The sequence below is a fragment of the Nelumbo lutea genome, chromosome 4 (genome assembly GCF_056320005.1).
Source record: "Nelumbo lutea isolate HS-2025 chromosome 4, American lotus-T2T, whole genome shotgun sequence".
In the NCBI taxonomy this organism is placed as follows: domain Eukaryota; kingdom Viridiplantae; phylum Streptophyta; class Magnoliopsida; order Proteales; family Nelumbonaceae; genus Nelumbo; species Nelumbo lutea.
The window spans coordinates 68,196,991-68,222,576 of record NC_142687.1 but is presented as its reverse complement, the minus strand read 5'-3'; the positions used below and the strand labels follow the sequence as shown (position 1 = coordinate 68,222,576).

The 25,586-nt window shown below is 36.4% G+C and overlaps 1 protein-coding gene across 7 annotated transcripts; it reads left to right on the top strand.

Moving 5' to 3' along the window:
* The first annotated feature begins 5,957 nt into the window (after positions 1-5,957).
* On the top strand, positions 5,958-24,601 carry LOC148860973 (hydroxyproline-rich glycoprotein family protein). 7 transcript variants are annotated; one of them, XM_088941064.1, is made up of 10 exons: positions 5,966-6,041; positions 6,141-6,210; positions 11,208-11,243; positions 12,464-13,176; positions 13,727-14,188; positions 14,283-14,414; positions 15,816-15,997; positions 16,094-16,205; positions 23,047-23,190; positions 24,172-24,601. In XM_088941064.1, the coding sequence occupies exons 4-10, from the start codon at positions 12,589-12,591 to the stop codon at positions 24,283-24,285; spliced, it is 1,734 nt and encodes a 577-aa protein (XP_088797190.1). In that variant the 5' UTR covers positions 5,966-6,041; positions 6,141-6,210; positions 11,208-11,243; positions 12,464-12,588; the 3' UTR covers positions 24,286-24,601. The 7 variants fall into 7 exon arrangements, with proteins under 7 accessions (XP_088797191.1, XP_088797188.1, XP_088797190.1 ...); XM_088941067.1 differs by having other exon boundaries at positions 5,973-6,041; positions 13,730-14,188; XM_088941065.1 differs by lacking the exon at positions 11,208-11,243 and having other exon boundaries at positions 5,958-6,041; positions 13,730-14,188.
* Positions 24,602-25,586: the final 985 nt, after the last annotated feature.

Below are 25,586 nucleotides of genomic sequence, written 5' to 3'. Positions count from 1 at the left end.
TATGACAATAATTAATAATCATAAAATTTACTTCGGTCATTAGAAAACTAAAGGAGACACAAAAGTTAATTTGTTCCGAGAAGGTCCCATAAACGGCTCCCGTTTAAAGAAGTTGAGATAAACGGGTTTAGGGGTAAGTGGGTAATCAACATGAAATTGAGATTGTATATTCTCCTTAATGTAATTTCACTTTTTTATTGTTTGATTAATCATCCATTTGATTCCGCATCATGTTGGAGCAATCAGCTAACACACCAATGAGCCAGCCCTCCATTGGTAATGTACTTCCACTTGAACGTAAAATCACAATACTTCTTCAGAATGTGTGCCAAAAGCAAAAAAGCAAAAAAAAAAATCTAGAAGATTTCTTGGAAGGCCCAAGGAATAGAGAAAGACGGGCAACGGGGTAAGGGAAGGGCCCTCCATTGGTTTGGAACAACTTCTTTGTTGATTATGTACTGCGTAGGGACTAGGTAATGATCAGCAGCAATTTAACAATTTTGGTTTGGACTTCGAAGCAATTAACCTCGTTTTGCGTTAATTCTCTGTTTTTTTTTTTACAAGACTGTTTCATTTTTTTTATTAATGTATGTTTATCATTTTTATTATTTAATTTAAGAGATTAAATTAAGTTTTATTTTTATGGAGATGAGAAACAATTATTTAGTTGTTTTCTATTTAACTATCCTCACTTTTGAAAGAGTGGTTTGACACTTGGCTAAACTTGAAGCCTCCTAATTGAAAGTAAAATTAACCATTATCAACTTTTTTTAGAGCGATTTGAATTTTGTCTAAAAATGAAAACAAATCAATTCTGAAAATGTTATTTCCTGAATTAATAGGAAGCCGTGTGTCTGAATAGGGGGCCCTAGTTGCAGTTGCACCAGGTCAAAGCTGTCATGTATGTAAGGCCCAAAGGCTAAACTGGGTTAGGCCATATTCTCTATTAGAAGCCCAAACACTCTGGCCTAGCAAAAGTTTACATCCTCTTACATAGGAGTGTCAATAAACCGGTTTTTGGTTGGACCCATTTAAATCAAAATCAATTTGGATGAATTGAATGGACCAATAAGGCATATTGAAGTGGACCAGTCCAGATTTAATGGTCCAAAGCATTTATTAGATTGGATTGGACCTGGTCCATCCATAATGAATTTATATTGGATTGGATCAGATTAAACCAATCTCCGGTCCATTTATAAAAGATAGGAATACAATCATCAATGGACCAGGTTTGTATTGAAATAAATCTAAATTAAAATCAATTTAAACAGATTGAATGATCTAGACATTGAATTGAATTGGTCCAAAATGGTCCAAAGTATTCATTAGATTGAATTGTATTAATATTGGACGGGACCGGATTGGACGTACTTGGATCCAATAGACACCCCTACCCCTACAGGTAAGCCTATCTACTATCAACCCAGTATGAAGTATGAACTAATCCCCCAAATGCACACCGATGCATACAGCAAGGAAGGAAAGATGCTTTGGCAATTAATTGGCATTAAACCAAACTAATTTCAGTAATTAGGTGGGTTGGCACAATTGGATTGGGTAAACCATCCGACCCATGAGCTGACCCACCACCAATCAAAACCCTTCTCGCTTCTACATGTACTCCAAACCCTTACTTTCTTTAAGGAATCCAAGGATGGGTTCACGGTCCACTTCTTTATCAACACTCATTATGGATTCAAAAGGCTGAGGAGGAAAAAGAAAATAAGGGAAGGGATTTGAATTCAAGGTTGAAGGTTAAGTCAAGAGAACTAAAAACAAGAAAAAAGGGAATAAACTGTAAAGAAATGCTTAACAACCCTCACTTCAACCTCCACGTGTACCCATAAAATAAAGCCCAAATTAGTTGTCTCATTTTGTAATTAGTAGGAAAAACACATTAAAAGAGTACATCTTACTCTTTAGTCTGTGTATCTTATCTTGGTAGATCTGGAGGGAGGAAATTCCCAGATTTGATATAAAGAAGTCAAGTGAAAGGTACTGATCGTCCAAATTGCTTTCGCTTAGTGGTGTTTCTAAGGGTGTTGGCTATAGTGTCTCTCTCTCCCAAAATTTGAACACGTTGACTTGACGACTGCAGCTTTGTCCCATTTGTTCTTGCAAAATTCTTCAATTCTAAGCTACGTTCCAAGGGTGGGTGGATGGGTGGGTGGGTGTGGATGTTTGGGGTTGGTTTGTAGATTGCTGCTGTACTGTACATCGTCTTTGTTGTGTTTGTATTCAACAAAATTACTGGAATTACTCTCTCGTGACTCGTGAGATGATATTTACTTGTTTAGTTTAGCGATACGAGCTTAACAAATCTGCCTATAGTAAGGCTAAAATGGAACTATTTTGTTTTAGTTAGTTTTTTTATGGAACTAGCTAGTTTTCTAATTGGTTGGGGAATGCTTTTCAGCAGTTGTCGTGTAGGGGTGAGCCAAAAAAAGGAAAATCTGAATCGATCAAAACTGAATTAAATAATCGATTAATCAAACTGGTTGGTTTGGCTTCGCTTAACCAATATAAAAAATCAGCGGTTAATCGTACCAATCAGTATACATATATTTCTATATATTTTATATATTTATGTATATATTATATATATTTTATGTATTATAAATTAATAAGTATGTATTATATACAAATATATATTTATAATACATTATATATATTTTTATTATTTAAAATATAATATTTTATATATATTAATCATTTTTTATTATGTATATTTTTATAATATATATTGTAAAAACAAAAAACCGAAAAATTGACTAACCAAGCCGGCGGTTAACCGAATTGGTCTACCAGTTAACCGATTGGTTTTGGTTCAGTTCTGGTTACCGGTTTTCAAAAAAACCAATACTACTGGTTTAGTTCAAGAAAATGCCCCATGATTTGATTAACCGAACCATGAGAGCCCCTTGTGTCATGTGACCAGTATTAGTTCTAAATTTGGACATTCTAGCTTTACCTAGGGGTGTCAATGGATTGATTTTGGGTTGGACCCATCCAAATCAAAATCAATTTAGATGGATTGAATGGACCAATAAGACACAATGAATTTGACCGTCCAAACTTAACTGTCCAAAGTATTTATTGGATTGGATTGTACCTACGTTCATCCATACTGGATTTATATTGGATTGGACAGATTGAACCAATATTTGGTCCATTGATAGCTTTAGGGATGGAAACGGGATAGGATCGGATTCGAATTAGGGTATATCTGAATCCAATTTGATACTATGAACACCAGATCCAATCAGATCTCACAAACAATGAATTGAATAATTTGAATTTGAGTCCGATGAGGAAGTCAAATATTTGGATCTGATTTGATCTGATTTAATTTTGTAAAAGAATTAATAAATTATTGAAAGAAAAATAAAAAAATAACAATTTAAATAAATAAAAACAAAAAAATGAATATCTTTTCAACTATATATAGATCGGGTCCTCTTGGATCAGATAGAGTGTGATCCGATTTCTGATCGGGTCCTATTATCTAGCTCGATTTGATCCGAAGATCTGAAATGGGGATATATGAATCCGACAAAGTAGGTTTGGACTTTAGATCAGATCGGATTAGATCATGATCCGATCCATTTGCACTCTTAAGAATATAGGTGTCAATGAATTGGGTTTGGATTATAATAAATCTAAATTAAAACCAATTTGAACAGATTGGACGATCTAGACAATGAATTGGACTAGTCCAAAATGGTCCAAAGTATTCATTTGGATGAAATTATGATTACTGGAACACAATCTTGAGCATTTAGGATATGTTTTGTTTGAAAGAAACTCAAAATATTGGTATATTTGTCCATTTATTTCTTTCAAGTCATTTTTTAGGTTTTACATGGTGTTTGGTTTTGTGACCATTCATTTTTTAGCTCATTGCCACGTAGGCATTTATTCCAAAATGTTATTTGGTAAGACTATTTATTAAATAAATGTTTTATTAGTTTTTGTGAGAATCAACCATTGGAATTAACACAATTTTTAATATTTCCCAACACCTAGTCGTTTATTTATTACTGAGCTTATGTGGCACCTAATGGAGTCTAATGGCTCCTAGCTGTCAAACAACACTAAATAAACGTTTATCAACCAATTTCTAGTTTCCAACACAAAACATTTATTAAATAAATGACCACAATACTAAACAATTTATTAAATAAGCATTTACTAATAAGCTGGCTTGATTAAAGAGGAATGAAAATCAAATAGCCCAATTATTCTCACCCACTAATGGATTTGTTATGGGTGTTTTCAAAAAAAAAGAAAACGAAAAAACAGAAATGAGTTAGAACAAGTTGGAAAACCAGTTCCCGGTCCATTTTGTTAACCATTTGGTCTGGTTCCAAACCATTTTATTTAGTCTCTACTTTGAAAGTGGACTGTAATCGGATCAAATTCAGTAAAATCTGAATCCAATCCAATTATTGAAAACTTGCATTTGAACTCGATTGAATTTGAAGACCTCATATTCAATACTTCGAATTTGAATCCTAATGGACTCATATTGGGTTCGGATTTTGTCCGATTCTAAAAAAAATAAAAGGTTAAATACTTTTCAGCATCCATATATAATAAACATAATGTAAATGTAACATACTAAATTTATTATATATATAAATTCATATATAATATTATATATAAGAAATATATATTTGACTTGTGTAATATCCTTTTTGAAAGAAATATTTTTTCACCAAATACTAATGTTTTTATCCGGTCGTTGACCAAATCGGTCAAACCATTCAGACCGTCACCTGGCCAGGATTCCGGGTCCAGTTCAGTCAAGACTCGTCAGATGGTAAAAAACTGTTGGACTTGGTTACCGAGTCGCAAGTTGCACAATCAATGCATGCAAAACTTTCAGAAGCCATAGCTTTGCACTTCAATGTCCAATTGAGGTGATCTATTTTTAAAATTTGGGTAACTTTTCAAGATTTGTGTCCCAAGGGCCATAGGCACCTTACCCCACTATTTTTGCAAAAAAAACCTTTTTTTTTGTCTCAAATTATAATTTTATTATTTTTTATAGATAAAAAAATAAAAAATAAATTAAATATAAAATAATACACATAACATATTTAAAACATATTTATGCATTATTTATTATTAAAATATATACTTAATATATATATATATATATATATATATATATATATATTGACGTGAACGGTTCAACCCGACCAATCGAACTGACCCACGACCCGGAGGCAAAAACAGTTAAGCCTCCGGGACGGTTTTTAAAACATTGCCAAATACTCATAAATACTTGTTACGATAATCACTCTCAAACAGGGGCTTTGCAAGTTAGCATCCCCTTGAGCTTGAGCCACTTCCCAGTTCTCAATTCTGTTGTACTGGAGGCTGTAGCCTGTAGGAGTGGTGGCCCACCAACGCAAGTTGTCCAAAGACCAAAATCATTCTCATCTGACCATTGATTTAGAAAATTGTGTTGCGGGAGTGAAGACACATGTACTCCATGCAAGGACCCTGAAAAAGTAACAGTGAGTAGGGGAGTAGGGATTCTCCCCCTGCGTAATCTCAAATCTAAACCATCCAATTCCGATGGAGGGAATTAATCAGAGGACGCATGAGTACTGGCACGTGAGTTACATATTCTCATATTCTCCCTGCCGCAGCTACTCAGTACTCGTCACGACCATCACAACCATCGTAAGAATAAGATAACGCCATTCACATTCACATTCACATTCACATTCACCCACATATAACGAGTTAATGTGAATGTGAATATGTAACGAGTGATCTGTTACTCACACCGACCTCACATGCACATCCCACCATGCATCGGTAACAATGCAAGGTGAGATGTACAGGTGAGGCCGGTATGAGGCGCCCTAGGTGAGTAGCAGATCCGGTCTCACATATAACATTTTGGCTTTCACACGAAGATGCCCTTCCACCTCGGAAAATTATAAAAGGCACATGTGAAGCTTAATTGATGCGAACCCGCTACCAACGACGACAAGTTCTTTTCACCTTTTATCTCAGCTCAGGTACGGCGTTTTCTCTCTGCACAACAGAAAACCCCAAAATTCCTCTTTCTTCTTGTTCTTCTTCGTTAGTAAATTATTTTTTATCTCTTTCTGTTGCAGAAATGAAGGTTTGGAAATGAGATTTAGCTGAAGGATAAGTAATTTATGTTCGACTCTCGGGCTTTTTAAGGTATTAAACTACACATCTATTTTTCTCTGACTCTGTTTTCAGAGTATAGTCTCATTGCACATCTGGTATATAGACTATTTTGTGAATATATGCATGTTTATAGAAGACTTGGCGAAATTTGGTCTGTTGTTGGTGTTTTTGTTGCTGTGGTTGAGCTAAGTTTCTGGTTTAGTTGTTCTCTGTTATTTTCTTCTTATGTTTCTGCAAGTTTCTGGTTTAGCCTCACATTGAACTTGAGAACACACTCTCTGTTTTATTATAGGTTTGTTTTTTCTTTAATATTTAAGACATGGATGTTCTTTCCTCCCTATGACAAATTGACAATCTCTCTATAATTTCTCTTGTCTGCTACATTTACACAAACTTCTGGTGGAAAGTTTAATTTCACGAAAAACCGTTCAGAATACCTGCATTTGCTGTTCGTTGTTTCTTTTCCCCTTAAATTTATTTTGTAACGGTAATTTATTGTCAGTTGTTAATCGTAGTTTCAATATCATTCATTCATGGAATTTGCAGTGACTTCTTTTACTATCTGAAAAGTGATCGGTTTCCGGTACTTTGCTCATTTATCTGAAAACAACATTCGTTCCCAACATTCCCTTTTCTCTCGGTTCTTTGCATTGGCTAAGGCTGTGTTTGTTTGCAATGTGAATTTATTTATAATAATGCAAAACTATGGTAGTGCAAATGTTTTAGTGAAAATTTTTAATTTATTTTTATTTGAAAATTTATTTTATTTTGTTTGATTGCCATACAAATGAAATAGAATAAGACCGAAAGCAAATAAAGTAAAAGGGTTTGTTCCTCGAACTTTAAAATGCAACAATTCAGAATCCAAACTTTCAAAACATGCTAATTCAGTACCAGCCATTGATCAATCCGTTAATCAATCATTAAGTGGCATTTAAAAAGACACAAATACGCTTAGAGTGCCATCTAATTCTTTTTATCAACCATTGAAAATTGACAAAAAAATGAATAGTCCCAAATTCTTGTCTCTTCTATTCAATGAATTTGGGGTCACTAAAATGTCCACTCAGACGCGACCCCAACTTTCTTAAATAAAAGAGGCAAGAATTTGAGACTTTTCATACTTTGCCAATGTATGAATGATTGATAAAGAGAATTAGGTGAGATTCGAAGGGCATTTGTGTCTTTTCAAATGCCACTTAACAGCCGGTTAATGATACATGCTAGATTGGCATGTTTTGAAAGTTCGGGTACTATATTATCGCATTTTAAAGTTTGGGGACCAAAGTGACACTGGGCCCAAATTTTCCCTACAGTAAAACCCAAAACAAAATTAAACTAGAATTTACATTCTTTTCATTTGCACTCCATGAATTTATACTAGTGCAAATAAAATTGCACTGCAACAAAACAAAGCCTAAGGAAAGTGAATGAATCAAGGAAAAAGCAACAACCACTTCAACAAACTCCTGCACGTGACCTCACGTTAGGGATCAAAGGATATAAAAGAAGAATTAGAGATCTGCTACTACAGTACTGGCTTTGCTTTACATAAATTAAGGATTTTGATTTTCCATTGTGTTTTTAGATGGGATTGGTCATTGGTGACCGGTGAGGAGGGTACACCAGCAATATTTAATAATTTAAACGGGTATAAACTATAAAGAAAATTAAAGGGTGAGAATAAAGGAGAGAGTGACATTAACATTCATGAACAGCAAATGATCTTGCTTTTACAACACATTCTTGATGTTTGGGGAGCGTTGAGGAGGGGTGGAAATAAGTGCGAAAGTGATGTGGATTTGATGGATAGCACTCCTAGACCTAAGGTACAATAATTGATTGCTTACATTCTTATCTCAGTGTGAGTTCGTGTATGGCTTTGGGCCTTTGGAATAAGCCTCCCTGTCTGGGCCTTAGCACACCGTCCTATTTCTTCACCTTGTCATTGCATTCTCTTTTCTTTTCTTGTGTTGTGTGGACTATGGAGATGGGAGGAATGGGTCATTGGTGCTTGTCATGAGCTTTGCTTCATTTTATTTTTTATTTTGTCAGTGGTTACTTTTTCTTGTGCTTACAGTTTTTAGTGCTAGAGGTAAAAAAAAAGAAAAAAAGAAAAAAGAAAAAGGCTTTATAAAGCTTAAATGAGTTAAATCAATCTGTGTACTGTGATGGTAGGGGGTGGGATATGATTATCCAATATCATTAAAAGTGGGATATGGTCATCCAATATCATTAAAAGAAACCCATTAGACAACCATTCCATCTACGATTATAGCACCTTTTTGGTTGCCCCAATAAAAAGTTCTAAAAAACTTTTACTTTTCATCCTTTAGATTTAATTCTTAGTTTTAACTTGTAACTGGTGCAAAGTTGTTTTTGATCTTAAGAAGCACATGGTTAACAATTTTAACAACTACAGGTCTGTCTCCAGCTGTGCATTGACACTTTTAAAACGCCACTTACTATGTTCTCTAGCTCTAAATAAATCCTCAAAAAAGCTATCTCCTGTAAGGGGTGTTGGATCCATTCAAATTTCAGAACCTGAACTCACCAAAATGGTGTTTGGAGTGTTTACTGCTTTTAAATGGGCTTTTCAAATAAGTGCTTTTAAATAAGCAATTTATGAGTGTTGGTGAAAAAGCTCATGTTTCAAAAGCAGGGTAGTATAGGTATTTTGAGCACTAAAGGATGGAAAAAAAAAAAACAATAGACGCTTCTTTATGAAAAAACACAAATTTTCGGCTTCTTCAAACTGGGCTTATTTTGGTAAAAAAGTACTTATTGGGCTTTTTTTACCAAACGTCCAAATCGGCTTTTTCAGGTGCTTTTGGAATCTTTTAAGCACTTGTCCCAATAAGCACTTAAAAGAAGCATTCCCAAATATGAGCTAACTCGGGACTGGTTGACCCCTGACCCTGTTCCTCTTTTTGGTCTGAAACTTCCTAGTTCACACTTGGAATTTAAGGAAAATTTTTGATATATATATTACTTTTTCACATTTGTATTGTAGTGTTTCTATATTCATACTATTTATTTATTTATTTTTGTTTTTTAATGATACTCCAAGATTTTGAGTAAAATAAATGGCTAAAATCCCAAATCCACCCTATATTTGCCATACATCATGATTCTACGTTGCTAAATAATGACCATAAAAGTTAGCAAGCATTGTTACCCATTTTATCTTTGGTAACAACAGTTATTATACATCATGAGCTTTTAGTTAGCAAGCACTCTGCTCAAATAATAAGGGTACGAAAGCATAATAACCAATAACTGTTCACTGACCCCCTTAAACCTTCTTTGAAAATCAATTATACCAAACACTTCTCTATACAAAATATCGGTCACTTCCCTCTTCCCTGGGAATCCCTTTTACCCCTTTGACATAAAATTTGCCCACTGTGTTCTTACATCTTTTGTTTATCTTGAAGTTCAGTTTGAAAAGAATGCAAATACAAATATTACAATATAAATACATACAAAATAATATAAAATACAAGATTTTGTACTCCTTTCAAACTGAGCTTACGAGTCATTCTACTGCAATAATGAGTTAAGAGACAAATAACAAAAAGGCCGTCTCCATTTCATTATGTAACAGTGTACAAAATAAGTTCTTCTTTGGATTTTGTTTTGGTTTCTTGGCACTTTCTGATGTCTCCATCAGTCTAATTTATTGACCTTTTTTTGAGCATACCCATAAAAAAAGAAACCCTTCCCGAGTACGGCTGTAATTGTACAACCCACTTGCACAGTTAGAACTTTCCAATCCTTATAGTCTAAAGACCAACGCTTGCTCTAGAGTGTTAAGATCCCATATACATATGAGAGAGAGAGAGTCGGTCTATTTCTAGAACTCTTTTAACCTTGAATAAAGTTTTAATTCAAATTCAATAATAAAAATATATAAGAATTGAAGAATGTGAAATCATGGATATATCATAGAAGATGAAATAATTTAGAAGAAAGTGTCAACTAGCTTCTTGATAAGCTCTCTGGCTGTGAGAGGAAAAGTATTTTATATATACAGAAAATAATTTTTAATTCTTGGATATTAAAAGGTAATTCCCGTGCTGAAAACAGTGAGATTGTGCTGACTTACAAATATACTCTTCTGCATTCATATACTACTTAGGACCCATTGTCATGTGCCTTGGGAGGAGTAATATATTTGGTACTGTTGTTTGTTTTCATTATTTCAAAATAGTCTAGTGTTACTTGTTATGAAGTAAAATAAAATAAAATAAAATATTTCTATAATAAATTGATGAGTCTTCTCTGTTCGTTCTCTGTACAAGTACTGCAAGTTTTAGTCGTCATAAACCGAATCAAGGTTCAATGGTTGCACATTAATCTAGGCTATCGTTGTTTTAAATAAAAGGTTCAAAGACTGTTTATAAAGAGACTTTTGAATATCACATGTGTTTCATGCAAAGCACCGGATTAGTTGCACTTGATGGCTGTGTTAGGGCTGTTTAAGAAACGCCCCACATCAGCCATCAAGTGTATATGCCCCACAACCATTCCAATATTTCACTTGCCTACATTGCTGACATGCGGTGGCTTTTGGATTTCTTAGGTGAGCTTTTCAAGTTTTCATGGGCATACTTTACATATTTGATGAAAAAAATCCGGATTTTGTACTGTTCTCTTCAACCTCTTTAGATAAATATAACTTATCTAGAGAACCTCAAAACAGCCGGCTCAGCCCTCCCAAATGAACAATTAGTTAAACAGCTGTTGAGACAGCCATAAGTGCAGTTAATCCGGGCTGTTTCCAACCCCATTGCGCATTAACTTTTCTCTAATTTATGAGAAAGAATGACTCTTGAAGAAATTAAACAATAAGATAGATACGCTATGCGTGCATCTATAATGGAACAAACATCTGTGACTCTACTTAATTGGTCGATTGGTTGCTTGTGTTTCGCTGTTTTTCTTTTTCCTTGTGAGAAATCTCTCAACAGTTTCTAGTTGGCTAATCAAATTTTGCAGTGATACGACTGACGCTTGTGATGCAGGCATCGTCATCCTGTCAGCAATTATTCCCTTCTGAGGTCATCACCCTTCCCTACCGATGATACTGTGATGCTTCCTTAGGGACGGCGATTTTTGGCCCTATCTGCTAAAGAATTACGATATCCCCATGGCCCCCATCCAGGTTTTAGCTAGCGGAATCCCCCCTCTCCAACATTCGACATTTTGTCCCTTGAAACATAATAAAAACAGATGGTGTTGTTAGATTAGATCATAGGTGACCAACTCCCACCCTTCGATTAATGTGACTTGTGCGGATAGGGTGGGGCTAGGGTTTGAGCTAGATTCCAATCCGACAAACAAAGGTAAATCGAACCTTAGACTCTGAGTCTGAGTGTGTGATCCTGATCCTTCATAAATCAAAACCAAAATCTGTGGTATCATCCTTAAGATAGCCGACAAATTGACAAAAGTTAACGAGGTTGGAAGTTGGGGGCTTAAGCGTGACTTCCAAACCAACCCTTGCTCTGTTGCGCAAGTGGACCGGGAGACAACTTGGATCATAATTTACCCAGGCTAATGAAGTAATGAATGAATACATATGTCTATAATTTCAAGGACAGATGTGCTCCAATTGGCTTCCAATCCAATCTGGGGGTCTACAGATGGTTGAAAGTCAATAAGACTTCAGTGGAAGTTCGGAAGGACCCACAGCCACAGTAGCTACTCTACTGTGGAACCAGTGTCTCGTGAGTGCGTTACTGTGTTGTTCTGTTGTACTGTGTAATGGTCGTGGGCAAGTATTAGATTGATGTGTCCCATCATTTAACCAACGGGGCTGGTGTCTTAGATGGGACCTACCCAACTCCATTGCGAGGTATTGTTGTCAGATAGATCCAAATCTGATGAGAGGAAAGCGGACCCCCTTCCTCTCGTGAATTCAGAATTCAGGGCTGTGCAAATGGCCAAATGCTCTATCTGATCTATCTAGTATCTTCTTTCTACAAATAATTATTTATATTTTTATTGAGAACCCAAATCCTCTCTCATGCATGCACAGATTACTGTATTCGTTGATAGGACAGTTGTGGATGGTTTTTCTGTCTGCCAAGTTGGTTCAATAACTTCCCCGCCTGGTGTATAGCTTTGTTTGGCACTTGATCGTCCTCCGGTCCCATTCCAGTTTAATGTCGGACAATTGGTCAACCCAACCCCACAAGCTCACTACCTCATCGCTTCGCGGCTTTCACAAACTGTTCCACATTTTGTCCTCACAATCTCTTTCCTTTCGTCTCTGCAGGTTGCAGACTTGCAGCAACAACATTAGGGGTATTTTTTTTCTCATCAAACGCCCAGAATTTTTCGTTCCATCAACTTGCTTGAAGAGAGACTCTGCTATCTCAAGGGAGGCATACGTTGGAAGAAATGAAACAAGAGATTTCAAAAACAACGACATCAACAACTGAAGGCAAGCCCAGCTCCTCACAATCCACAACTCCATCCCGCCTCAGGACCTCTTCGAAAGCCAAGAGTTCCCCAAGATCAGATGCTCGTAATGGGGTCTCACCTAGCCTGAGACCAAGGCCTAAATCGGTTCCCCTGGACCCAAATAACAACGGACAAAAGGTCAGAAGACCTCTTGGCTTCAACAGGCCAAAATCTAACGAGGATGCTGGAGGACCCCAAAAGGGTGGAGAGTTGGATGATGTCAAAATTGCGGTTCCCTCTGTAAACCGTCCTCTTGCTGAGCATTTGACCAGGTCGCGCCGACGTGTTGATCCCAGCTGCAAGAGGAACGAGGATGACCCAGATGGGAAGAGAAAGGAATTGCAAGATAAGCTCCTTGCTAGCGAGAATTTGGTCAAGGATTTGCAATCTGAGATATCGGCCTTGAAGAGCCAGTTGGAGAAGTTGCAGACCTTGAATGTAGAGCTGGAGTCACAGAACAGACAGTTCGCTGAGGACCTTGCCGCTGCTGAAGCCAAGATTTCAGCTCTTGCAACCCGCGACAAGGTAAGAGTAAAATGCCTAAGCTGATTTCTTGGTAGTTGCATATAAAGTAGTTCGACGGGAGCCTGAACTTGGATTCTTCTTCTCTTGTTCACGCATTCTTAGGCCACATTTTAAACTTGTGATGTTTTTCGAAGATGCTTGTATGTATGACCCTCATTTCTGAGTAGATGCTGAATTTTGATTTTTATGAATCTTCTTTCAAGAGCTTTCAAGGATCACCTGCTTAATTGAAGGAGAGAGGTTGAATTTACTACTTTCTGTTTTATGCTGACTTGTGATGGTTTTTAGCTGGTCACAAGTGAACAACCATCTTCTGGTGTCGAAGGAAAAAATGTTCTTACACATTCATCAAAAAAAAAAAAAGTTCTTACACAAGAAATGGAAGAGCACAGAACACATCTCATTATTTTTTTGAATTTGAAGTCTTCCAACAATGAACCTTTTTCCTTTTTGCTACTGTGATGATTTTAATTTTAGTAACATTCCATGTCAAGTTTTTTCCATTCTAGTGTTCTTTTCACTTTAGTAATATATCATCTCTTGGATGAAGAAGGAATCTATTGAAGAAAAGTTCCAGAGCCCCAAATTTAAAGATGTTCAGAAGTTCATTGCCAACAAGCTGGAACATAGTAGATCAACAGAGGCCATCAAGGATGGAAACACTGTTAAGTCGACATCTATAATACCATCGCGTCCTGTAATGAAAGCCTTAGACGCACAACAAAAAGTGTTGGTGAATTCTGTCCCCTTTTCTCCACCTCCATCCCTACAACAAAAAGTTCTACTGAACTCTGTCCCTCCTCCACCCCCACCCCCACCCCCACCTCGTGCACCATCAAGATCAAGTAACCCACAAAAAGCTTCATCACTTGTGGAATTCTATCATTCATTAACAAAGCATGAGGGGAAGAAGGATACTTCAGGACCTGGGCGTTGCAGTAATCCCATGGTCAATAATGCACATAACAGCATAGTTGGAGAAATTCAAAATCGTTCATCTCATTTGTTAGCTGTAAGCATCTGCAATCCTTATTTATGTTTTTTTTTTTTTTTTGCTGATTGGTTTCTGTACTATTGAAACCATTAATGACCACCTCTTAATGTAGATAAAAGCAGATGTGGAAACAAAAGGAGAGTTTATCAAATCTCTTATTCAGAAAGTTCAGGAGGCTTCATATACGGATATAGGGGATGTCCTAAAATTTGTGGATTGGCTCGATGGTGAACTCTCTTCATTGGTAATGCTGAAAACTTTTTGCAAAATCAAAGAAGAAACTGTTCTTTTTTGTTTTGCTTATGAAGAGGAAGCTAGAAAGAAATATGGAATATTTATTATGTGGCATAGTATTAGATAATTAAGTCATTGTTGGTAAAATAATGTTGCTTTGAAGCATCTTTGAGGGTGATGATGGTTGTTTCCACCTTAACACTCTTAATATCTGCATCAATATCCAATTGGTAACCAACCCTTCAATGGTCAACAATCTAATATCTTATGGTAATGCTGAAAACTTTTTGCAAAATCAAAGAAGAAACTGTTCTTTTTTGTTTTGCTTATGAAGAGGAAGCTAGAAAGAAATATGGAATATTTATTATGTGGCATAGTATTAGATAATTAAGTCATTGTTGGTAAAATAATGTTGCTTTGAAGCATCTTTGAGGGTGATGATGGTTGTTTCCACCTTAACACTCTTAATATCTGCATCAATATCCAATTGGTAACCAATCCTTCAATGGTCAACAATCTAATATCTTATGGAGATTCTGCAATTTGTCCACTGAATATTTAAACCTTTTATCCAACCTTAAGATTTTATTTACATGGCTATTGAAAAGTATTTGCTGTTCTAGAGTCAAGGTGCATTTGTACCTGCAAATGTTTTCCAACAACAGGTCCTTGCTTAATGAATGCTAAAGCTTATATAAGAGCTATCTCAACGGCAGGTCCTTGCTCTTGTTGTATTCAAAGCCATAATATTACCCTCTTTCCAATTATGATGCTGCTAGATGCAGCTCAGGGGAACATGATGGGGCAGATTACTGTCATTTGGCCAATCATTAGTTTATTGTTGTTTATTTTACATTTGAAAAGTTTTTCAATACATGACCATATAGTCAAAGAGGTGGACTCAAGTTTCTTTCCCTAATATCATGTATGGCATATTTGCTAAGACCCTAGTTTTTTCAGTGAGAGTGAATGCCCAAAATTCCCATAATAAGAAAGCTGTAACACGTTGAGGAAGAAGTTATCAACTTTTTTTTAGTGGAATATAATCACTAGAAGAGCAACAGGAACCATTCCTTCATTTTAGGATATAATTTTTACCTGTAGTTTTGAGACTTGGCAGGCAATGCTGCACCGTTTGTACAAGCACAGAGAAATGCAGCATTACACTGTCAATATTCCAGAGAAAAGCTTCTCCTGTGAAATTATCCATATGCGGAGAAGGGGATTCCTACTTGGACAGCTGGGCTGGAGGACAAGGAAACCACCCCAACACACATATGAAAGAGAACATTCATATATATGAAAACTTAGTCTATTATTGATGGTGTGTTATGTTAGACCAAGGAAGTTTTCCATCCAAGCCTTAAAACCTTCTGTGTTACTAGTGCATTGTTCATCCTGTGTTGTATAGGCTGATGAGAGGGCTGTGCTAAAGCACTTCAATTGGCCTGAAAGGAAAGCTGATGCCATGCGTGAAGCTGCTGTTGAATATCGAGATCTTAAAAGATTAGAAAGTGAACTTTCTTCCTATAATGATGACAACAGCATGCCTTGTGATACTGCCTTGAAGAAGATGGGTAGCTTGTTGGATAAGTATGTGAAAGGAAGGAAAGTTTTATTTTGCTTAGTTAAGATTTTCTTTTCTGTATTAACTATAGTTCTGATCTGCTCCTGTGTGGTGTGTGGAAGGTCTGAGCGGAGCATTCAGAGGCTGATTAAGCTGAGGGATTCAGTTATACTGTCTTACCGGGATTGTAAAGTCCCAACTGATTGGATGCTTGACACAGGAATGATTAGTAAGGTATGTTTATTTTGATGCCATTTCCTTTCAGAAGTTTATTGTTCTACTTTTGCAAATATGTCTATGATTCTTTCCTTTCTCACAAGGACTAGGAATAATCTTTGAATGTTTGATTTCATAATAGATAGAGAGGGAAAAACTATTTGGTCATAACCTACTCTGGAACATATCCAGAGCTGGTATAATTTCTGTTTTGATAACCTTGATTTTCATTTTGTCACTGTCAACAATCCAGTGTCCCAGTTGCCCATTGGTTCCACATTTATACAGTTTTAATTTTAAAATTTGTTGGATTATCTTTTTATTTTATGCTTTTTAGCACTTGATTGCTACTAACAATGATAACAATAAGTTATGATCCAGTATTTTAATTAAACATGGACTTTCAAATACAGTGTCCATATAAATACTGTTGGCTGCTTTCATTTCATAATGTTGTGAACTAGTACCTTTAGCTTTCTAAATCCTTGCAAAACTAATGATTATTACAACCAATAAAACAAGAAAAGTTGTATGGAGGAAATACATGGATGTAACATGAACACTCCACCCATTACCATGTTAGAGAAATTTTATGAATATTTCTCAAAGAAATGTTAGTATCCACTTTAAAAACATCAACGTTCCTCTTTTCTGCTTTTTTTCATGATGGTATGCTTTCACCTGATTTGTTCAAGGTACCTCATTTGGCTTTTTAAAATAGAAAGTTCAGAATTCTTGGTCTACCTACATTATTACATTGACATTCCAAAATAGATTGCCTTCCATATTTCCATTGTTTTGGAATGGTAGAATACTGATGTGTTTCATTCTATTGCCAATGGGCATATTTATATAGTAAGCTGCTGTAATAAATAGAAAGAAAGAAAAAAAAATAGAAAGAAGAAAAAATAGAAAGAAGAGAAAATAGAAAGTACAAAAATAGAAAGAAAGAAATAGAAAGAAAAAACTTTCTAAATCAATCCTTCCACAATCCTAGGAATATATACAATTCTATTTTCAGGTCTGAACCAGTAACCCCACGTTTTCCAACACTCCCCCTCAAGCTAGTGAATAGAGATCCTCCATTCCCAACTTGGCTATAATTCTCCGAAAGTCTGTACTATTGAGCCCTTTAGTAAGTACATCGGCCAGTTGTCCTTTTGTAGACAAATAGGGAGTGCAAATCAACTTGCTGTCCAGTTTCTCTTTTATAAAGTGTCGGTCGATTTCGATGTGCTTCGTCCTGTCATGTTGAACAGGATTGTGAGCAATATTGATGGCTGACTTGTTGTCACAATATAGTTTCATAGGCTCTTCTCGTAGAATCTTCAGGTCTTCTAAAATTATCTTCAACCAGAGTAATTCACACTCCTTGTGCCATAGCCCTGAATTCTACCTCTACACTTGACCGAGCCACTACATTTTGCTTCTTACTCCTCCAAGTGACTAAGTTTCCTCCTAAGAAGGTACAGTAACCAGAAGTGGACCGTCTATCTACTGGAGATCCTGCATAATCGACATCTGTATATGCTTCAAGAGTTAGTCCTCCATTTCTTCTGAATAAAATTCATTTTCCTGGATTGGCTTTCAAATAGTGCAGATTTCGATGAGCAGCCTGCAGATGAACTTCTTTAGGATTATGCATAAACTGACTTATTACACTTACAACATATGCAATATCCGGTCGTGTATGTGCAAGATAAATGAGTTTTCCAACTAGTCTTTGGAACATCTCCTTGTCTACACTTGCATTCTCATTGGCTTCTCCAAGTTTATGATTGGGATCTATAGGCGTGGAAGCTGGTTTACATGCCATATTTCCTGTTTCTTTCAAAAGATCAACAACATACTTTTGTTGAGAGATAAAGATGCCTTGTTTAGAATATGCAACTTCAATTCCGAGAAAATACTTTAGTCTCCCCAAGTCTTTTATCTCAAATTCTCTGGCAAGGCAGTTTTTCAATGCTTCCTTCTCCTTTTTATCATTCCCAGTAACGATTATATCATCCACATAGACTAATAGTGCAGTAACTCCCCCTGAGGCCGTGTGTTTGATAAACAATGTGTGGTCACCTTGACTTGGCTTGTAACCTGTACTCAGCATTACCTTCGTAAACCTTCCAAACCATGCTCTCGGAGATTGTTTGAGACTGTATAGTGCTTTCTTCAACCGACAAACTTTGTTCCTTTTAATGCCTTCTCCAAAACCCGGTGGAATGTCCATGTATATCTCCTCTTCTAGATCACCATGGAGAAATGCATTTTTTACATCAAACTGTTACAAATCCCAATTATAGTTAGCAGCCAATGATAGTAACACCCTTACTGTATTCATTTTAGCTACTGGGGCAAAAGTCTCCTGATAATCTACCCCATAAGTCTGTGTATATCCCTTGGCTACCAGGCGTGCTTTGTACCTTTCTAATGACCCATCAGATTTGTACTTAATTGTGAACACTCATTTGCAACCTAATGTCTTCTTGTTTCTTGGTAGATCCACAACTTCCCGTGTTGTTTTTTTCTAATGCCTCCATTTCCACTCATGGCTTTTCTCCACTCCTTATTAGAAAGTGCCTTGGCTAGAGTATTAGGAATTGGAATGGTGTTAAGGCTGGCTAGAAAACTTTTATGGGATTTAGAGAATCTTTGGAATGATACATATTTGGCTAAAGGGTACAATGGGCGTTTAGTACATTCTCTGGTTCCTTTTCTCAGTGCAATAGGTAGGTCATACTCATACTCAGACTGTGAAGGTGTAGGTTCAGGATCTAAGCATTTCTCAGTTCTAGGATTAGGAGTTGAATCTTGGACTTGCACAGGTTGAGGATCTGGATTTTTCCTCCTAGAGTAAACCTGCATATATCTCACATTATCATTCACATCATTCGTGGGGTTAACAGTGTCCGAATTTGGTTCAATGGTCGGGTTGTTTGACTCTTGTTGAGACTCGGGAATGTGGGGCTCAGAGGAATGTGACTCAGAGGGATGTGATTCTTGACGATGTGAGGAGGGTAATACATCTAGGGAGAGTAGATCCGAGGCCTTATTTTCCATTAATGAGGGCTCCCCCTGAAGATAAGGTTGAGCGAAAAAAGATTTTCCTTCATCAAATGTGACATCAATGGAGGTGTAGAATTTTCTGGTGGCTGGATGATAACATTTATAACCTTTCTGAGTTGGGGAATATCCCAAGAAGACACACCTGATTGCTTGTGGGTCTAATTTTCCCTTATTATGGACATGAACAAAGGCAGTGCAGCCAAAAATTCTTGGTGTGAGATTATTTGAGGCTCGAATATTAGGGTAAAATTGAGAAAGGACTTGTATTGGGCTTCGGTTGTCAAGAACCTTAGATGGTATCCTATTTATGGTGTAGGCAGCAGTAAGGACAGCTTCCCCCCAATATTGTTTTGGCACCTGATTTTGAAAGAGAGGCTCGGGTGGTTTGCCAAAGATGGCCATTTTTTCTCTCAGCTATTCCATTCTGTTGGGGAGTGTTAACACAAGAGGATTCATGCACAATGCCTTCTTTCTGAAAAAATGGGGACAAATTCTGATTAAAATAATTTGTTGCATTATTAGATCGAAACCTTTTAATTCTCACACTAAACTGAGTTTGGACCATGTTATGAAAGTTGGGAAGAATCGTACCCACATCAGATTTAAACTTAAGAAGAAAAATCCATGTGACCCTAGTGCAATCATCAATAAAGGTAACGGATCATCTAGAACCAGTAATGTTGGGAATTTGAGAAGGGCCCCATATATCTGAATGAATCAAATAAAAAGGAGTTGAAGATCTTTTATTGCTGATTGGGAAAGAAACCCTTTTGTGCTTAGCAAGTTCAGTAACATCACAATGAAAGGTTTCAACATCAATTCCTTTAAACAAGGAAGGAAGCATTGTTTTTAAAATAGGAAATGAAGGATGACCAAAATGGAAATGATGACGCCAAATTAAATCTTTATTGGAGGTAGATAAGAATGACTCGTGTGTGACATGCATAACAGTGTGAGATGATTTGCTGGTTGCTTCAAGGTAGTAGAGTCCATCTCTTTCCTTAGCAAGTCCAATCTTCTTCCCCGAAACTTGGTCCTGAAATACACAGTAAGAAGGGAAGAACACAATATTGCAGTTCACATCCTGGGTGAGTTTATGTATAGAGATAAGGCTAGTGGATAACTTAGGAACATGAAGCACATTTTTAAGTAATAGGGATGGAGTAATTTGAATATTCCCAATCCCTGCAACTGTGGTGAAAGAACCATCAGCAACCGAAAATTTTCTATTACTAGGACTGGGTGTATAGGTGAGAAAATGTAGTGAAAAGGGTGTCATGTGGTCAGTAGCTCCAGAATCAAGAATCCATGGAAAAACACTAGCCGAGGCATGTAATCCTAGAGATAAAGACTCACCTGAGAGAGCAAGAGAGGCAGAACCACTTCTTGGTTTCAAGGATTTCAGTAAGCACCTTAGCCTTTCAATTTCTTCATCATTAAATGGTCCCTGACTTGAGTGTTCTTGCTGCGGGGTTGTGGAGACATTATGGGCCTGTTGAACTCCTTTTGAAACTCTTCGATTTCCCCATTCCTTGCTGGATGTGGGAGGTTTCCCATGAAGTTTCCAGCACTGATATTTCGTGTGTCTGGGCTTCTTGCAATAGGTGCACCAAAGGTTATCGTTAGAGTCACGGGTGGTTGTGTCACGGGCCAAGTTGTGATTGTTCTCACCCTTTGAACCACTGTAACTTCCTCCCCTTGCCACCATGGCTGAGCCTTTGGGATCTTTAGGCTCAAGTATGATTCCACGACGACTTTCCTCAGCTCTGACAACGGCTATGACTTCATTCAATGGAGGCACTTCTTCTTTGCCAAGAATTTGTATTCGGACCTGATCAAATTCAGCATTCAGTCCGACCAAAAGATCATACACCCTATCTCTTTCAATAAAATTCTTCAAGATCACAGCATCATCTGCGCACTTTGTCTCAAGAACCCGATAATGTTCAAGCTCATGCCATAAATTTTGCAGCAGATTTGCATACTCTATAACACTCCTGCTCCCTTGTTTGGCCGTCATAGTCTTCACTTTGACCTCATAGACACGAGTAGCGTCATGGGCTTTGGAATAGGTTCGTCGGACAGCATCCCAAATAGCCTTTGCAGAGGGAAGAAACATACAAGTATCACTGGTCTCGGGTGTCGTTGAACTCCACAACCATGACATAATCATGGAGTCCTCTTCGTCCCAAGCATCAAAATTTGGCTCGCCCGACCTTGGTCCTGTTCCAAGGAGGTGACTAATTTTTCCTTTTCCCTTCAAATAGGTGTGCACTAGTTGTGACCACTTCAAGTAATTCTGGCCATTCAGTCTATATGTTGCCTGAATATTCTGCAAATCACCAGTGTGAGGATGAGAATTTGTTGCTCCTTCATCGGTTTGGACGGGAGCACTTGTTGCAGTCATGTTGGACATTTTTAATGGAGGAAAAATAAGGTAGTAGGAAAGGAGAATAAAGGAACACTTCTGGTTACAGATCAACACTGAAGGCCAGAAGAGAAAAACACAAAAAACTGGCAATGAAGGTCGAAAAAATCTCAAGGTTGACAAACCTAGAGCTCTGATACCATGTTTTGGAATGGTAGAATACTGATGTGTTTCATTCTATTGCCAATGGGCATATTTATACAGTAAGCTGCTGTAATAAATAGAAAGAAAAAAATAGAAAGAAGAGAAAATAGAAAGTACAAAAATAGAAAGAAAAAACTTTCTAAATCAATCTTTCCACAATCCTAGGAATATATACAATTCTATTTTCAGGTCTGAACTAGTAACCCCACGTTTTCCAACATCCATGTTGTGTAATATAGGCCTCTTCTCAGCCATACAAATGCCACATGTCAGCAGTTGTGCTTGGCTCTACATTAAAAAAGAACGGACTGAATGATCACAGAATTTAATAGTTTCTAATGTACACATTTAGATGCTGAAATATGCATCTTTGTGTAACTTGTAGTCTGCCTCCATATTTGTGGTAACTTTTACACCTATTCTTGCATATCAACAATCAACTGAAAACTTTAATATGTGCATGATATAGTGTTATAGTCTTAAGGTTCAATTCTGATTAGTTCTTTGAAACATTTAACCTAGACCCAGTGTTGCCACCTCTTTAAACTTAAAAAATGTTAATCCAAGAGAGATTGCATTTCTACCATTTTGAACATAATTTCTTCACCTTTAACTAGTGGGTGGTACATGTAGTAGTTAGGATTAAGGCTGACTGGGATTCGGTTGACTTGGCAATGAAATATAGATGTGGTATTAAATTTATCCTTGGAGTTAGGATTAGGAAAGATGAAGAAAGAGACAATAGCCAGGGTTTTATATAATGTTTAATCACCTTTTAGCTGTTATTGTGGTTTACAGCCATTCACCTTTACCATTTCATTTAGGTTTTAAATTTTAAAGTAATATTTGTTATATCTTGCCAAACCAAGCAGAAAGCCTATTATATTTAAACTAATAAAAGTACAGAAAAGAACTACAAAATTTGGCCACTTAAACTGTTATGATATTGAATTACTTTTTCAAGTTCAACCTCTATTACCCTCATTGTGTCCATTTCTTTTAAGCTTTCATTTTCAGGTTTATGTCAATACTCAATAAGGTTCTTTTTGTCCTTGTTGGATTGACAACATTGATTTATTTGTGTTACTTTGTATTCCAGAGCTAAATTGTTTTATAACATACTCTGTGCCAGTGCCATTTCTATCATCTGACCATCATTTTCTTCTGTCAGTTTTACTTGGCAATTCTGTCAAACTTGTCCAATATCTATCCTTGATCTTTGTACAGATAAAGCAGGCCTCTATGAAACTGACCAAAATGTACATGAAAAGAGTGTCACTGGAACTTGAATCAATCCGGAATTCAGAGAGAGAATCTACACAGGAAGCTCTTCTGCTTCAGGGTGTGCGTTTTGCTTATAGGGCCCACCAGGTATGTCATGAATTTTGTTTGACTCTCCTGTATAGATTAGGGATACCAAGAACAGTCAGCAATATATAATTATCAGGAAAAGGTATGTACATTTAAGCTATGTTTGGTTTGAAGGAAAAGGTAGGGAAAGGAAGGGAAACCAATACAAGGTTTGTAAAGGTTTTCCTACCTTTCCCTTCCTTTCCCTACATTTTCCTTCAAACCAAACATAACATTAAGGTATCTGTTGGGCAGACAGAAAGAATCTAGGTAGCAATCAATATGGTGAACATGCAAGGGACAGGACCAGCATTATATGGGGTCTCAGCTGGTGGATCTTCCATGCCAACAGAAATTTTGGCTTTGCAATCCTAAATATTAATGCTGCATTCAGTTCCCTGGAAAATAAGTTAGAAATAACAAGTTGTTAAGGAATTTCATAAAATATCTTAAGGATTTGCACACAATTTTCCCTTCCTCACTAGGGGGAGAAATGGAAAGTTGTTGGGTAGTTCTTTTCCTATTTCTATTTTAATTTTAACTGTCAGAGAATAGAACAAGAAAGGAGAAAAGATCCCCCAAATTCTGCACAAGGGTTTTAACTTCAAGCACTCAAAATTGTATTTGAACTGTGAAGTCGACCTTAGGTTGATTGATTCCATTACAGTAGAAGGGCTATTTTCCCAATATTGATCCCAGATATCCAGGATCTTTGGGAGGGTTGAACTGGATACAGGCCTAACCTTCATTGTTTTCATGCATGAAGTGGCCCCTCTCATTCTCATTCTCATCAGCCCAAGATTTTACAACTGCACCAAGCAATGATCCTCTTTATATTACAGTCTGAAATGTATTTATCCAGCTATAATGAAATTGAGTAGAACTCTATTTCAAACCCAATCTTTAGAGGTGAGCTCAATTAAGTTCTTTATTCATGCATCACAATGAAGGTTAATTGCAGCCATGCAGTCCTAATTCAGTTATTTCTATTCAATTGTGTAGTTTGCCGGAGGGCTTGATTCGGAGACGATGTGCGCTTTTGAAGAGATAAGGCAACGTGTTCCAACACATTTGGGAGGGTCTCGAGAATTGCTGGCAGGCATAGCATCATCATAGAAGACAATGGGGACCATGGAAAGTAGAATCAGAAGTAGGAGCAAGTGAAACTTTGTCCTATGCATGGTTAATCTACGTATAAACAGGAGGTCGAAAGATGTAAACCGTAGTAAAAAGAAGATCAATCAATAGAAAGCTTTGTTTTTTTGTTCTTCCTTTTCCTTCTATTTATTCATAGTAAATCACACACTATATCATATAGCAACACGATGTAGTTAGTACATTGTTGCTCATTAGCTCTTGTACTTCGATGCACCTGCAAGTAGGTCAGTGGAAAAGAACTAATATCAATAGAGGAGAAAGACATTTTGACCAACCATGGAACTCCAGCCATGATATTGGATATAGATTGTGAATTCTAACAATTTTTTTTTTTTTTTTTTTTTTTGTGTTTGGATAATGATATATATGAGGGCAAATGGTCTAATGCAGTGATGCAAAATTGACATGGAAATGGAGCTGTTTTTCTGTACAGGTGGTGGGTCAGTGGTCAATCGATAACATCATAATGAAATAATAAAATATAAATAAGATAAAATGGAATATATATATATATATATATATATATATATATATATATATATATATATATAACTATGTATTTATGATATTAAATAAAAATAAGTGATAAATATCAAAATTATCAGTTGTTTTGCAAATTATGTTTTGTTTTTATTTTCAAAAACATCTATTGTTTTTTGAAATAAAACTAACTTGTTTTTCTCTTTGAAAACAAAAATAGAATTTAAGAATGCATTTGTATATATTTTGCTGATATGGCAATTTCAAAAACAAATAAAAAATAAAAACATTATTGTATAACGCCCTTTAGAGGGTTGGACAATGTGAATGTCTTTTTTCTCCATAAGGCACGGTTTGGAAGGAGTACAAATGCAAATATTTAAAGTTCAAAACCTTGTATTTTGTATTATTTTGTTTGTATTTGTATTATACAAATTTGCATTTGTACTCTTTCCAAACTGAGCCTTAAAGCAAAAATACCTGCCATGTTATCAAAAACAATTTTGTTGCCGTAATTATGTATTAGTTTTTTTATTTTAGAAATAAAAAAAAACCATTATTGTCGAACACCACCTTACTTTGTGGAACTAAAGATGTAGATGTATGCATCCTTTCCTCCTCAAATGGGTTTGTAAATTTGGAGCTAGACATGTACAAGACATTTATTTCCAGGGCTAGTTTACAAGCCATAGCCAAGCCCATGAACTGTTCTGATTCATCTCCATTCTCCGCTAAACATCTACCCTTAGCTATCTAAGTCTGGCTTATAAGTAGTAAGA

Bases quoted from the DNA above. Each gene is read 5' to 3' on its own strand.
- LOC148860973 (XM_088941062.1), top strand. From the start codon at position 12,589: ATGAAACAAGAGATTTCAAAAACAACGACATCAACAACTGAAGGCAAG. The intron at 15,998-16,093 runs GTATGTGAAAGG...GGTGTGTGGAAG, and splicing joins ATGGGTAGCTTGTTGGATAA to GTCTGAGCGGAGCATTCAGA. The intron at 23,191-24,171 runs GTATGTCATGAA...TCAATTGTGTAG, and splicing joins TTGCTTATAGGGCCCACCAG to TTTGCCGGAGGGCTTGATTC.